Source organism: Gallus gallus, chromosome 11 (genome assembly GCF_016699485.2).
Source record: "Gallus gallus isolate bGalGal1 chromosome 11, bGalGal1.mat.broiler.GRCg7b, whole genome shotgun sequence".
In the NCBI taxonomy this organism is placed as follows: domain Eukaryota; kingdom Metazoa; phylum Chordata; class Aves; order Galliformes; family Phasianidae; genus Gallus; species Gallus gallus.
Window position 1 is genome coordinate 12,474,806 of NC_052542.1, and position 16,506 is coordinate 12,491,311.

Genomic DNA, 16,506 nt, shown 5'->3' on the forward strand with positions numbered 1-16,506 from the left:
ATTATATGTAAATGTAACTTCAGTAATCATATATATATATAAAATCATTAAAGTCCCTAAATGCTAATGCAAATGGACTGTATGCATTGAGGTAATGATGTTTGTTATTTGTGCTTTGCAACTGAGCCAACACTTCAGGTGTGAACCCATCTTATGGATGGAATGTAGCGACTGTGATTGCATTTTGAGAACAAACCATCAGAAGTTACTTCTTAAGGCCACTGATGTTTTTGTTGGGGTCTGTATTACACAGACTATCATTTCTATGCTTCTCTAAAAGTCAGATTTAAAACAAACAAATAAAACCCAAGCAAACAAAACCACAAAAAACTGAACCACAACTGCAAAAGAAAAAAAAAAGTTCCATGTTGCAAAACTGCTGTTGTTCTTCTCATACAATTCAGTGAAGTTGATGCAAAATTAAAAACCTTTGCATCTTACTTCATATGCTTCATCAAAAAGATAAGAGCAGGCTTCGTGCAGCAGTGCCGTATGCAGTTAGAAAAGTCCAGTTATGTTCACACTTCTCCTTTTTTAACTTTTTTTTAATCTATGCACACATTTGCGTACATGGCTGCCAAGTTTATACAGCTTCACTAAATCATGAGGAGCAGTCATGGTTTTATATTTTTAGTTTGATCAGATTACTTGTCAGGAAAACTTGTGGGCTTTTCCTTAATTACTGTATTTTACTTAATTATGTAGAGAATATCTGACATTCTTTAAAGTAAACCAGTGAAAATGAAAGCTTCAAAATCTATCTATATATATACGTAAAAACAAAACTGGAAAGGAAGCTTAGAAAGCAAGATATTTATGTCCCCCATTAATATTTAAACATTTTTCAGCAAGTACAGCATAAGCACATCCCAGCTGCTGAAACTCTCATGATAAACGATGCCCTAGGCAGAGCATGGTTAACACCTAATTCTCAGTCACAGGCCAATCTGTTTGCCTTTTTATGAGCTGTCTTCATGTTGTGCACAATTTGCCTTTTTTCCCCCTCTCTCCTTCTAAAATGTTATAGGTCTTCAAATTATGTAATACACCCTCGTAAAAATGAGCATTCGTTTGAGAGATGAGGTTGGCATGAGCTGAAGCTATGAAATCTATACGTAACTCAGTACTATTTTAGTCAACGAAAATCACTTTAATCAGTAGATAAAGGGTAGAGATGAAGATGTCTTCATTTCTTCATCTTACTACAGAATGAAAACAATGCAGATATGACTATTTTTGATATGTTTAAGTTTCTGGACCATCTTGGCTGTTCAAACAGATTTTGACTTTCTTCTCTCTGTTTTGAGCAAGCACTGTGAGCTTCTCAGCATGATGCTGTGAGGTGAACCGATGTTCTGACACAGATCAGTAGGGCATCTACTCCCATACACCCAAAAAGAAGTTTTTTCCTTTTCCTTTTTTTCTAAGTATAAAGGAATGTATGGCAAGTTCACAAATACCTTTTGTTCTACAGTAGACCTAAAATAGCTATATTGTCATTTTAATGCCTGTTTTTTTTGGTATCATCTGCCATTAAGAAAAACAGACAAACAAAGAGACGCATCCACCTGAAGCACTACAGAAACACTGATGCGGAAAAGCAATCAAACTAGTCATATTACTTCGATTGCAAACTCTGTGCAGCACTTAGTGCCTCTTTGTCCTCTATCTGCACAATGTATTGCACAGATGGATTCATGACTGGAATTCCTGAGCTCTACACAATGCAAGTAATAAAAAAATGTACTAGGAAAGTAGTTAGAGCTGTAGCAGCACAAGGTGTGTTTTTTGTTTTGTTATTTTAACTTAAATGCATTCTGATCCTGTAAAGTAGTGAAGACTTCTGCAAAGACTGGGAGGTGTATATCCAGAGTATCAGAGCCTTGGCAGCTTTAAGGTTGGCCCCTACTGGTTCTACTATCAAAGCATAACAAAAATATCCCTGATAAGAAACTCTGTTGATTCCAATAAAAGTTAAGCACTCTTTAATGAAAAGGGGGATTTCCTGAAAGTAAATATTTGCCAAACAATATAAATGAGATTTAGCTATGATAAAATGTCATGTTAAAGCAATCAGAGAATAAAGTACGATGAGTTACAACATTATTATTTGGTATTAAATTACAATCACACTGAGTTTCATTTCAGTGTGATGTACATACCATTTGCTCCTTATCTCAAAGCATTAGTCAAGTTGTATAGCTTCCTCTCCAGAACACTGGTTATGGTGTTTTCTCATTAAGGGAGAAAAGTAAGGAAACTAAAAACTTCCTTCTCTCTGCCTCTGAAAAGTACCCCTAAAACTGAAGTAATCCAATTTTACTAGTAATAAACTAATAATAAATTTCTTTGCATTTCTGCACTTGCTTGTGTATATCTGTGTCTGTATAGCCTTGGTGCAAGCATATGTGTTCCATCAGCTGTTTGTCAGGTGTAAGTACTGACAAACGCTGCTTAGAACATTGCCTAAACATTTGACAGAAGAATAAAAACTCACCTAATAACCCAAAGAAGTGTTCAAATGTCTTAAATTGTAAAGAGCAACAATGCATGACTAAGCTTAGAAAATTAGGTGGTATGTCTTCGCACAGTGAATTCCTCTGTGTGTATGTGCCTCCGTGTGTAAGACAGCCTCAAAGACCAGAAGAAAGAGAGAGAGAAAATCTGTTACCATTGTTGCTGAAATAAGTAGTTCTTTGGATAACTGTAGTTGATTCTCTGAGTGACCGTAAGCAAATTGTCACACAATACTTAAAAATAAACTTGGACGTTTGATTTGCACCAATTGATAGGATTCTTTCCTGTGCATTTCTAACCACAGAAAATACAATTCAAGTGTACATCACCCTGAACCGTAGGATGGGGTTAGCATGATATTTCCCATCTCGTTTTCCTTCCTTTGAAATTTCAGGTGCTTTACCAAGGGAAAGGATGTGTGAATAATGCTTTTGTGTGTTACATGTAACTCCAGGTGACATAACAGTCCCTTAAAATCACTGTGAGCCGGTGAAATTTAGAGCAGCTACAAAGTACAATTATGATTAGGGGCCATGCCTAGAACACGCATGGCCCAGAGTCTGGCGGCTGGCTTTCTGCCACTTACAGCCTTTCTTGGCTGTCCACGTGTGCTGCCTGCAGGCTGAGCCACCAGGAGCTCCCCTCCTGATGGAGACCAACAGAACAGCACATATGGCTGTGGGAAGTCGCTGGGAGAGATTTCTGTCCCTAAATGTGCCTGCGTCAGACCGCCATGGGTATATCCTAGGAGTCTGTTGGGGTTTTAAGTAGTTTCTCTATCCCTAGCTTCTTGTTCCCTCCCTTTTCCAGAAGTTACCTTCTACTCGGTTTTGTTGATTCAACTGTTTGTCTCACTGCTCTCTAAAGTACGTAGGCAAGCTTCATATGCTCTTAGGCAGCACAGCTGTTTTCAAAACTTTGTCATTGTCCTGTAGTTTATGGGCTCTTCAGTTGTGCTGATGCAACTGCTTGTGCAGCCAGGCTGTAAACTAGATCCGTGCAACGATCTGGGTTATAAACTTAAAGGAAAAGACTTCTTCAAATGGGGCTTTGTTGTAATTTTTTTTTTTTTTTTACTCTCACCATTTTACTGATCTGGCTTCCAGTGTTGTCTGGCAAATAGCACAACTGAGAGGACAGTGAACTGCAGTGAAGAAGAAATTGAGAATGGCAAAGGATGACTGGAAACAAGCAGCTAGCTTGTTGGGGGGGCTCGGTAAGAACTTCTTAAATCAAAATTGCTGTTGGTGGAAGAATAGCATGAGAAATGGCCTAACCTAGCTCTGTCAAAATAATTTGGTTTATAAGACACTTTCCTATTAAAAGTGTTTAAGTTAACAAGATCATTTTGACAGAACTGGGTTAGGGAGTGACTATACATGTAGTTACGCTAGCAGCACAAAGAGGCGGTAAGGTCTAGCCAGGGCATACGCCCTGGGCACCACAAGTACAACCTTAGCTACAGCCACGATAGCATGTCTGGTGTCTGCCTCAGTCTCCCTTCACTTCACAGTGAGGTGGAGAGCTGTTTTCTAATATTTTATTTTATTTTGCATTCGAGTAGTGTTAATACAAACTCAAATGAAAAATAATAGCTATTTAGCAAAAAGTGTTCATTCTTTTGCAAGAGAAATATGAGACAGCTGCAGTTTAACATCAAATTCAGCTATGATGTAGTGGATACTTGCTAGAAACAGGATGAGTATGTAGCAAAGTTAGGGGACAAAGACGATTTGTTGGTTGTGGCATTTTAATCTATTCTGATGGACTTGGGTTTTGTTCTGCTTTAATGACAAGTTAAAATGTTCTTTGAAGTTCTCTTATGAGTAGGAATTATTAATCCTACAAGACTTTAGCTTTTGTGGTGACAGAAACATATAAAGGAGAGAAATGGTCAAAAAAGGAGGGGGGGGGAAAGATCGCTCGGATGCTAACAATGGAAATGCTAAAAAGCACAAAACATCAATGCCTGTGTACAGCCCCTGAACATCCCAAGCTTGCAGCCCTTTTGAGAGGAGAAATGCAATACCTGGTCACAACCTGTGGGAAACCTGTGAAAATGAATACTTAATGAATTCCAAACAAAGGGAGTCACAAGATGTACGTTTTTGTCCAAGAGCACATTATTAACCTTCCTATTTTATTCTCTTATCCTGTATGAAAGTCATTACCCAGAGCTTGAATTATTTTGCAGGAATAGCGATCCTGATTTTTGTTAGAAATTAGATTTATTCTTTTGGATACGAAAGCCTGTGTAGGTCAGATGGAATTTCGAGTCTCCAGAGGAAGCATGCCAAATGTAAAGGCTGTCTACCTTGCTGTCCGGGAGCATAGTGCTAGCTGGAACTCTCAAGGTGATCAGTAAACGAACACCTCTCAACAGTTATGGGAGGCTGCTTCTGTCATGATGCAGATTAGCTCATACTGAATAAGCATCAAAGGTAGAGATAATGGATAAAGAGATCTAAAGCATTTCCACTGGAACTCCATTGAATTTATGTATCATTTAGCTCATGATTTTGTGGCAATTTGATACTAATCTTCTGAATGAACTTTAAAGGAGTCATTTAATGTCCAAAATCTAAAAGATTCTGTAAACTCTCCAAGAAAGTTGCTTTAGGCTAAGATCACCAACTTTTGACTGGCATCTCTCTTGTAATTTCTGTGTTAAAACGACTGCTTCAAAGATCTGTTTGTTGTAAATTCTGTAACAGCTGCTTAGCAATTGTCAGAATTTACCGTAATGAAACAGTGAGGTTGAATGACTTGGCTGTTACTTAAAATCAGAGTGAATAATCAGGTAAATGCAGAATTAAACGAAGAAGGAACTTAGTTGCAAATCATAAAATTATCCCGCCTTTCACGTGAAGAAATACAGGAGTGGCTGTAAAATCTCTTAGGCTAGGATCTTGGTGTAAATCAATGCACTAGCCTTGTAATAAAGTGGATTACATGACAAGACAGATATATTGTGGTTTGAAATCTAAAAATAAATTGATTTTAAAGCTTTTTGTGATCTTCCTCTGCTTCTTTTTAGTGAGCAGTTTATATATTAAGCTACTTTTAAAACTTTATTCATCTTTTTAACGTTTGCTGCATTCCAGTGTCCACTTTGTAATGCTACAGGATGATTTTAAAAGAACCATAATGAAATTCCTTGTTTCACATATTCTAAAATTAGTTGTTACAAATACACCAGCAACCATATAATTTCCCACCTCACTTTACACAAAATGAGATCTGTCATCGTTTTGAATATCTGCTATAACTGCCTACTGTCATACCTGATTCAGACTTCGTAAAGGCAATTAGCTTATACAAGTAATCTACATAGATTTTAGTTCCAAAAGAGGTTGCAATGTGTATTGTTTTTTCAGAAGTTAGTATGCTGGAGTTCTGTTGCAGTGTTAGCTTATAAACTTAGTGGTAGTCAATTTTTGGTTTATTCTTCTGTAAAACTTGTACAGTATTAGGCACGAGTTGTGCTCCAACATGCATTTTCCTGCAATAGAATAATATTTCCCTAAAAGTTCATCAGCAGATAGAGTAAGTAGAAAACAAACTGCTTCGCTTTATCCTTGTTTCCCCCTACATTATGCATGGAAAACCAAATTCACAAATACAGTTTTATGTTTTTGAAATGAGACAGTTCTCTGACTTTGCTATCCGACATGGTGTTAACATCTTCTTTCATCTTTTTGATGCATTCTTTAAGTCTTATATAGCACTTTCCCTTGTCAGAGATGCATGGATGACGAAGGCTGTTTTGTATACAGTTTTGCAGGATTAGAGTTGTATCTGTGGTTCTACATATATACTATAGTGGGACATCACTTAAAAGAATTATGAAGTTTTATTAAAGAAAACAGCCCAGAGGCATTTGAATACCCGGAAATTCAAAGTGAAAATTATGCTTTTATCAAAAGCAACAGAATTTTATGAGGATGGAAAGAGTTATTTGACTGTCATCTGGTGCTGGTCCTCTTCTGTTTGCTTAGCACAAGGCAGCTTTGGCCTTACTGCAGGAACTTCGCTGTCATTCCAGTCATTGCTCTTCTGGACCCTGGTGAAATAGCAGAGGGAAAATACTCCTGTTAGTTTTCCCTGACTGCAAAATCTCCTTTTACAAGTGGCTATTTAGAATGTTACAGTAGCCTGATTCAGAAACCATATCACTTGCTCCTACACATCTAATCCAGCGGATTATTAACTGAACCACTCGGTACTTCTTGCTTCTTGTAATAACCTATATGAAAATGCAGGAATAAGCATTTAATGGAGAAGAAAAATCATTTCCAAATTTGTTAAAGACATTTGAGGACAGTACAGTCTTCATACACTGCACCAAGTAAATGCCATGATTGACTGGCAGAGCAGTGAGTCCCAAATAAATCTCTTTCTCAAATTAATCTCTAAAGGCTCCAACAGCCTAGGTTCAATTGTAGAGGTACATACCCAGCTCTACTGCTAAATACTGGTCATAGTCCATTGCAGTACACAGATGCATGCAAAAGCCCCATCTGATTACTTATTTTATTTACCCTGCACTGCCTAGCACTTGCCTGCTTTCCTGTTGGTACCTGAGAACTTCTTGCTCTTCCATGTTCACTTGTATTTACGTGCTTGCATAACGGTATTCTTTGCTGGATTATGTCATTCACTGAGGTTCAGTGATGTGGTGTGTGCATTACTGGTGTTTCTTGTGTGCTTTCAGTTGCCTTAAGGTATTGCTGAATAGGGAACTACTATGAGGATGGTCCACTCACAGTGAATTCTGATGGGTTAGTGCCAGTGGCTACAACCTAAATGGGATTGGAGTAAGTGAAGAGTAACATGAAGAGTGTGAAGAGTAACAGGAAGTCAGGGGGGGAAGTGAGGAGGGGTGCGCTGATGTGAACTTAATGCTTGCCAGAGATTCAGAGAGGCAGCTCGAAAAACAAATATCCTGTTCTTGCTTCAAACAGAAATGTTTCTGTGAGCATCATAGTGTTTTATCTCATTTGTTTCATCTCTTTTAGAAAAGACAGCCTGTGCAGATTAATTAGGAAATGTTTTCAAAAAGCCTTTTGAATATGAAAAAGGTACTTTAATTTATTATTATTTGGTCTTGTGAGTACAAAGAAAAGCTACAGCAGTTTCAACTATTGCTAAGAAAGTGACCCAGTTTGGTCCATTGTAAGGCTTTTTGGAACTGCAGAATAACATTCTGGCTGTTTCTGATGGGCCTCCATTTCTGGCTTAAGCATTGCTTTGGATATAAAAACCAAAAATGCTCAGCTATAGAAAGGCTGTTAAGTTGTGTTTTCAGTTTATCTCCCCAGCTTTGAATTTAATCCTGCATACTGGTTGAAGATGGCAGCTGTTGCTCTGTTTTACTGAGGTTCTATTTCTCCTGTGTTTCAATTCTTGCTCCACTGAAAAAAAATGATTTTTCACATTCTTGGTACATGTATGCACATGCAAGGCCACTCATGTGCACGAGAACCCCACACAAACAAAGTATTTAATACTGTCATTGCAAGTTTGTCTGCTTCTCTCTTCTAATGCCTTCTACCACTGCCCCAGGAAACGTGGCATCCTAACACGTGGCAGAAAGTGGCAGCAATAGCCTCCCTTCAGTTCCCTAGCCCAGGGGTGTCTTGGCAGACCCTTCTGCCAAGACTGCCAGACTGCTGAGCTATTTGACCGTTGTTCCTTGTGCTCCTCTCTGGGATTTAAAGAAGCCTGAAAGATGGAAAGTCTTTCTTTCTTCTCTCACATTTTCCTCAAAATTTCTTCAAAAAAGCACATTGCATTCTCCATTTCCTTTCTTTCCATCTCAGTTAGCAATGAGGCCTAAACGATGTTTCTGAGCTACATGGTTACTTCTGTAATGACTATTCACCTCATTCTTGATGCATTGTCGAAGTGCTGCGCTATTAGGTTACTGTTCTTCCATGGCACTTGAGATATTGAGTTTTAGTTTGATAACAACTCTTCTTCCCTTTTAACAAGACAAGTTTCTCACAGTTTCAGATTTTCATGCAGTAGATTTCACAGCTGCTTTGGCAATTACTCAAGTTTAAAAAACTATCTTCTTCCTTTGTTTGCTCTTAAAAAAACAGCTAACGTATTGACGTTATTCTCATTTTCAAATGTTTTCCTCCATGAGTTTGCCTGAATCCAAAAAATATAAACTGCAACACACACCAGCAAAAATAACAACCCTCCCTCAGTATTTTTGTAGTCCTACAAAAATCCACTAGAAACTCATTTTAAAGGAAAAAACAGCCTAAGGTACAGTGTAAGCTTGTGAATACGCAGTTTTACCTACCTTGTAAACAGTGGTTTCTCTTGAGATTGCTTGGATATGAATCAGTCAATGAAAATGTATCAAGAATCTTTTTACAAAACTCCACTCTCATTAGAGTAGCTGTAATGTAGCCCTTCTCCCTGAGCTACACTGCGTTTATCTTGCTAAGTGATCTATGGCTGCATTTCATGTTTTGCCTATCAGTGTGGCATTAGCAAGCCCTGCTATGTTAACTCGCTTGTCCATTTCAGGGAATATTTACACTGAGTTGAAACCTGATGTGGACTTCTAATATGTGGAGGGGTGTGTGGAGAAAGGAAGACAAAATGCTCCCGAGTGCCTATGAAGGAGAATGTCTTTGAAATAAAGTCTGAGTGTGTATTTTGTCTGAAAGTGAGAGAGACACTGAAGATCCTGGACTGCAGATGTATGTAAATGAGCTTACTGGGGCTTTCGTAGAGTTCTGGTTTGGGAATCATGGATTTCACAATGGAATTTCCACCCTTGTTCCTCTGTTGAATTGCGAAGGTTTGCTGAGCTGTTGTGCTGCTGCAGGTTGATGGTTACTGATATGAGAACATACTGCCAGAGCTTTATGTATTTACTGGGAGTAAATCTTCTTTTCTTCTGGAGGGAAGGAGGATAACTCCATATGCAAGAACATTGCTTTATTCAAATTTTCGTTACTTGACAACGTTAAGTGTTTGTAATTTGACTACAAAAAAGTATAGGGTATTAAGAGGGCCAGGAGCTGCTTCAGGTGCCAAGACAAACTGCAAGTAAATTGCATTTCTGAGTGTTTGTAAGCACTCACCTGTGTCTTCTTTGGCTATTGCAGGCTATGGAGGAATTCACAGAGTCACTTCATTTTCTTTTTAACCTGTTCAATGCACTCTAGTACTGCATATTACAAATTTAAATCCTAGCAAATTTTGTTTGTGATATAAAAGTAAATAAGTTTTTTAAAAACATTTTCCTAAGCTCTTTAGTCACTGATTTGACCTTTGTTTTTTCTTTCCCCATCAGGAATCCTTAATGACTGGAAAACTCAATGGATCATGTTTTTATAATCTAAGCTATTTTTACGTTGACTGTGCTGTAAACACATGGAGGAGCTGTAAGTAAATGTTCTGTACTGCATGATGAATTGGATTGCTACAGTCTGGAGGAAAGCAAAATAATAATTTCATTTCTGTGGTGATTTGCGTAGCTTGTGGTACAATGCCAGAAAGACTAACGGAAATGCTTATGGATACATGGACTCCATTAATAATATTATGGATTACTGTACTTCCTTCCATTTATATGGCTCCAATGAATCAATCTCAAGTACTACCAAGTGGATCCAGTACAGGACTAAAAAGGCTAACTGAAGAACAAAGAATTTTGAACCGTTCCAAGAGAGGCTGGGTTTGGAATCAAATGTTTGTATTAGAAGAATTTTCTGGACCTGAACCAATACTAGTTGGCCGGGTAAGGCAAGATTTTTTTGTTTTTATTTTTTTTTCTCTGAATATGCAAGTGTATAGCATGTGAATGTCTGCTGTCATTTCACTCTGCTAAGAAATTCAAATTTTAACCGGTCTGTTATTCTAAAATTCTTCTCTAATACTCATAAATCTGTGCTTTAAATATACTGCTGTTTAAGGATACTTTTTTTTTTTCTGTTTAATTAACTTGCTGTTTACTATAAAATCACATTTTATTTCATTTTTATGAATTTTGTTTTTATGACAAAAATACATGTACGCGTGCACATCCTTTCTTTGGTATCAGTAGTCAACACTTCTCATCTTGTTAGCTGAAGACTTTTCTCTAATATAGCTTTTTAATATGTTCCTTTGATTCCAAACATGTTCTTATTCATGCACTCTACTTATAGGTCATTTTCTACCTCTGGCTTCACTAGAATTTCAGCAAAACAAACAAAGAATCAAAATTATAAGAACAAAAGTGTGGTATAAACAGCAAATCACGGGGTTCTAGTTTACAGAGAAGTCCTGATATACATGCTTATTTATTATTAATGACACAGATTTCATAATTTAGTTTCAAAGTTAAGAATATGAAAAGAACAGAAGGAATATTATGTTTTATGTTGGCTTAAACTTTTGATTCTTGCCATGTATTAATGTATTTGTATCACGGTGTATTACCCCTGTTCGGTGAATCGGACTTGCACTTTCTCTTAAACGTGATCATGTTCCATCTGTATTCATGAGGAGTGAGTTACCGTAAAATTACTGTTAGAAAAGCATTATCTGCTTCTAAATTCATCTGGCCTATAGTGAGCAATTAAAAATACCATGTGTGTTTGTTGCTAAATTTCAGTTCCTTTTGAATAACCAAATGTATCATCATTGCGTTTCCCAGCCACTAAAATTGCGTAAAACAAACTAGCAAACAGAAATGATGGATGTCAATTAATCTCATGATAATTTTGGAAAAAAGAACAGTGTGTAGTATAACGTAGAGAGTATCAATTGCTATAGCAGTTGTTGAAGAAACTACATATCAAGTGTATTCCTGAATTTTCCCTAATGCAGCCATTTCTTAGTCTAAATGTAGGGTCAGACAGAATAATGAACTTTAGATCCTGTGTCTTTTGAGGGCTATGTTAGTTTATGTGTAGATCAGGTATTGTATATCTGTTTTCATTTGTCTTTCTATAGTCAGTCCCTCGATTTCAGAGGGACAGCAATATGCTTATTGCAAATCTTAAATTTATTTCTTATTTCCTCCAACATATTATTTTCACAGTGTTTTATTATCTATTTAAAAATAATTTTTAGTTCCTTTTAACTGGCTGTGGAGAATCCCAAGTTTGTACTTTGTAGCAGTTTGATTTTCAGAATGCATCCAAGTCTTGAGATTTCTACAGTATAAGGTTTTGTGTGTTTGTTTTGACTGGGGAGGAGTCGGTTGTTTTATTAGGTTTGTTTGTTTGTTTTTATGGATATAATGTCCTGAGTTGTTCAAGTCATCAGGGAACAGAATGAGGTGGGTTAAACTAAGCCAAACCAATGAAGACATTATCCCATCTTCTGCTGTCATTTAGAATAGAATTTGATACTCTGAAATGCTGTGACAATCTATTTGTTGAGACTGCTGTGTAATTAAAACACTGCATGATTTAGATGGGAAAGAGTAAAAAGTGAAATTCACTCTCACAGGAAGAAATCCATGGTTTACTCCAGAAAATAGCTTAAAATAATGTTGTAAATCTTGCCTGAGTTTATCACTCTATCCAGATAAATGCAGAAATTATCTACACAGAACAGCAAGCTGTTAAACAAGCAGTGCCAGCTAAAGCAGAGGTCCATATTTGGATCATCTTGAGCACAAGAAGCAGCATCTGGGTATAGATGTGGATCTGTGCCATTACAGAGACAGTGCTGCTTGTATGTTATTTTTACATGTTCAAAGTACTCCAAATAAACATGTTCCAGGATAGTTCAGTACTTCAAAGAGAATGAAGTAAATCTCATTTTGTAGGTTTGGGTTGCGCACTTTGTCTCCTTCTACAGTCTTATGGGGTGTACATAGTAGTTTGTATAGTCGCATGTAATTGGTATGAGCAGGTAATTAGCTGCTCTAGTTAAATAAATACAAAAATAAATAAGTTTTTGCACTAACAGAAATAGCGTATGCACAAGTATAATTTGATGTACGTTTTCAAATACACTTTCAAAGCCCACTCAGAATTCAACACTAGAGAATTACTAAGGATAAAATTGATGCTTACATAATGTTTTTTTAAGTCAGTGTTCAGAAGGGTGGTGATTAGAAGCATGGGATTAGCAACAAATATCAGCAAATTAAACAGAAAATTTAAATTAATTAAATCTTAACACAGTGCAGAGCACATTTTAAATAGAAGCCTGAATATAAAGTCTATGTTTTCATTATATGAGTTGAAACGATCACATACCCAAATTTCTGAAAACAGGGAAAGTTTAGTAAGACAGAACTTAGAGAGAAAAGTAGTATCTCTCCTAAGGCTGCTAGGTTTTTCCAGGAGAAGCAGCTTTTAGATGTGCAGACACTTGTTCAAAATTTTAAGTGTTGCAGTACAGCCAGACTTTTCAAAGTCACATATTAGTTTCTATTCTTCATGAATATGTGTTAATAAATGCGTTCCCAATGTATTTGCTCTAGTAAAAGAAATAATCTGGGGTGAGACTAATAGGAGGATTTTATATGAATACTTCCATAAAGGGTGGCAGTTTCCTACAGTGACAAGTAAAGGATGGGAAAAATATTTTGCATTATTCTTGAACTTCGTACAAGTTTTTTACGTCACTTTTCACCATACTAGTTTGAGTACGGTCAAACTTAAACTTAGGCTGCTCTACTTGAGTTCTCACATCTGTTAGAAAAAAGTATATGAATCCATGCTTCCTCTGTGATTTCAGAATCTGAAGTTTCTTGTTTCCCTTTTTTGTCTGTATTAATATTGCATTGCATTTTGACAGATGGTATCATAATAAATTCCATACTGTTTTGATCTATGCATGAAGAAAAATATACGTGCATTTTTGAGAAACCTACAGAGTAACCTTTTTCATGTACCTGTGACATACTCAGATGAGTTTGGTTTTGTTCACAGCATTACAGCAGAGAAAGATAGATTTACAAATATCCTTTTTACTTCTCTTTCTTTTTTTGCTCCTTCCGTGGAAACAGGTATGAACTTTCCAAAGCTATTCGATCTGCTTTAGAAGACTCCACATACTGCACATTGCTGTCAGCAGTTTGCAGGCCTCCCAGTGGCTGACAACCTCATTCAACTGTAGAGTGATATGTTTTGTGACACTGCATGCTGTCCCTGTGGACTTGATTAGTTAGAAAGAACTTTTACTTGATATACACTGCTGCATTTTCTCAGTCTCCTCTGCATGCATTTACAGCACCATGGCAGATGTGCTATGAAATCTGTGGTGTAGCAAATGCCGCTGTTCTTTCACTGGAGACAGCCACTGAATTCACAATGAAATAGATAATATCATTAAGAAGCTTTAGGAAAGAAGTTTGGGGGTAGATTTATTTTTTTATCCTTCATGTTAAGATACATGAGGGTTTTTTGTCATGTTTTCAATGGGATAGGGCCAAATTTAATGGACGTTTTCAAGCAAAATCCCAGGACAGTGAATGAGTTAACAGTTGTGCTTTGTAAGTACAATGCAGAGATAGAACATAAAAGGGAATGAAGGTGACAGAAATCATCCCTAAATCATCATCAACACTAAATGAATTAGCAGTTAAATCCAGACATGGAAGAACACAGCCTGTCCGTCAGTTCAGTGCTGTTTCCGTGATACCGCTTCTCCTGGTGCGCTTCCCAGTTCCTTCTATAACCTTCCCGAGACCTTTTCGTTTACCTATTTCTGGTCTCAGGGTGATATTTTGCATATTTTGCATGCTACCTGTTATGAAAGATTTGTAAAATGACCTGATCAGGTGAGGCCAGCACCTCTGTCACATGCTCAGCTGCTGTGCCACATCTGCAGCATGTGGTCAGTGGCAGGGCCGTGTTAGCTCTTGTGAAGTTGCTCTGAAAACTCTGCAAAGGGATAGAAAGAAACCAGAAATTAGTGAGACGCAGAAAAAATGTGGCCTGGTCAGCTCTTCCCCGCAGTGGAGTTTCACATAGTTGCTTTTAATGTGTGACCAGGGAGCTTTTCTTCCTTCCTCCCGACTTAAATAATATGTGTTTTTTCACTCTATTAAATGCAAAACTTTTACTTGATTTGTAGAATCAGGGAGCTAGGCAACTCTTTTCAGTCAGAGCAATGAAGCTTTTTCCCTTGATATATGTGGCTTAGGTTCAGGCCTTTACAGAAGTAATTTTCCTGTAGGAGGAGCAGTAGAGAGGCATGATGTTTTTACAGTTAAGTGCTTCAGGCTGTGCTACTGTAAAAATCAAACCTGGAAATGCAGAGAGCACTTATAAATAGCTTCAAGCTGTATGTTCTACATTATAAATGTTTTATGCAATCTTTGATTTCATTGCCAACATACATTATATCTCTTAACAAGGAAATGGTAAAATTTTACTTTTAAAAAATTTTAAATCATTCTGTTGAAGTCCAAGCAATACATATATGCAAAGTAAACAAGGTTTTAATTAAACAAATTCCTTCCATATGTTTTTCCTTTTGATTCCTGCATTGAGTTTCAGATTATAATGACTGCCTGAAAATGTTGTAGTATTCAAGATACAAAATAGGATGTATGTAACTAAGGATCTCATTACATCAGGGATAAATTATGTGCTGTTTCCCTGAATGGAAGGAATCACTGTGAAATATAGGTGTAGTAAAACTCTAGTGTAGTTTTCATGGGGTATTATATGGTTCTAAGTTAATGGACTTTGTAAGTTTTCACACTTAGAACAGTAGGCACTAGAACACCATAATGGTTCTATTCTAATTTACACTTGTATATTTCCTAGCTATGATTTAAATATATGCTATAAAATATTAAATATCTGAAATGTTGCAAAGTCAACATTGCTTTCTAAGCCCTAAATTTTTGTTGTTTTGCAACTGTAATTATACACTAACTTGCCTACTTAGGTTTAATAAACTCCTAGAAGTCAAAATGTATCATTTACTTTTCTACAGTATTCTTTATGGAAAATACTAATTCCTCATGCTATTTTTTGTGCTTCTGAAGGGGAGCAGATGACTGTATACTTCAGAGAACCCTCTTGTTTCCATGGTCTATATCAGCTAAGTCAGCAGGAGTACAAGTAGCTCAGAGAAAGGCATGTCGTAATTAAATATTGCTACAAAGCCAATAAATATAGTATACAACATTTTATGTAAGCTTGGTGAAAGTGGTAATTTTTATTAAATATATATATATTCCTGAGCATGCACAAATTTCATTTGTTTCTTTTTTACTAGGTGCAAGCTCTGAGAATTTTCTTATTAAAAAGTAATAAATTTAAACAAGGACAAATAGTTTGAATCACAAATCTCGTTTCAGTATGTTTCAGGGAGTACCACTGACTAAGGCTGAACACTTTCATGCTCCCCCGTCTCCAATCTTAGGACTTATAAGCAGAGAAGTAGAATTACAACTTAGACCACTTGTGTGTCTGCTAATATAACTGGACTGGTAAGAACTTCAAAGAGGCATTTCATCAGATGGCCCTATGTTTCTGTTTTTTGCTGGTAGAGCAGTAGTGTAAGAAAGTGGCAAATATCAGTATGTGAAAAGCAGTTAAGGGAGTGTCTGAAGTTTTTCATGAAATCAGGCTGCTTATGAATCCTGCAGAGTAAAGTGTTCACCTACAAAACACCAGGCACCTTCTGAGCCATCTGTATTTTTCTCTAATAAAGTGAGAACATCTCTGTGATGTGATTTGCATCTTGAATTTTAGACTTCGAAGACAATAATTATAGAATAGATTTAAAGAATTGTTTTGGTTTTGTTTTCATTTTAAACAGTGAAGATAAGAATGATATATATAATGTATATAATTATACTTAGGCATTTGGGTCTCCTGATGTTACTTCAACATTATCATTGCTTTCCTTGTCATACTGTTCTGATGTCACAAAAACTTCTAATCTTCTGAGGGGGAAAAAAAAAAAAGGAAAAAAAAAAAAGGAAAAAAGAAAAGATTGAGAATTGTTTTTCCTTGTGAAGAATTAGAAGCTTGTTAACTTCTGCTCAATATATTGATC

General features: G+C 36.6%; 1 protein-coding gene across 9 annotated transcripts in view; it reads left to right on the forward strand.

The window, feature by feature from the left end:
• The window catches only part of CDH8 (cadherin 8), a 143,889-nt gene that overhangs the window by 4,802 nt on the left and 122,581 nt on the right, over positions 1 to 16,506 (forward strand). For 8 of the 9 annotated variants that reach the window (XM_015292511.4, XM_025154211.3, XM_040707132.2 and 5 more), the window contains exons 2-3: positions 9,836 to 9,926; positions 10,020 to 10,282. In XM_015292511.4, coding sequence (XP_015147997.3) covers positions 9,845 to 9,926; positions 10,020 to 10,282 — 345 coding nt within the window. In that variant the 5' untranslated portion in view covers positions 9,836 to 9,844. Of the gene's footprint in view, positions 1 to 9,835; positions 10,283 to 16,506 lie in introns of all 9 variants that reach the window. The other variant, NM_001100289.2, reaches the window with a different exon arrangement.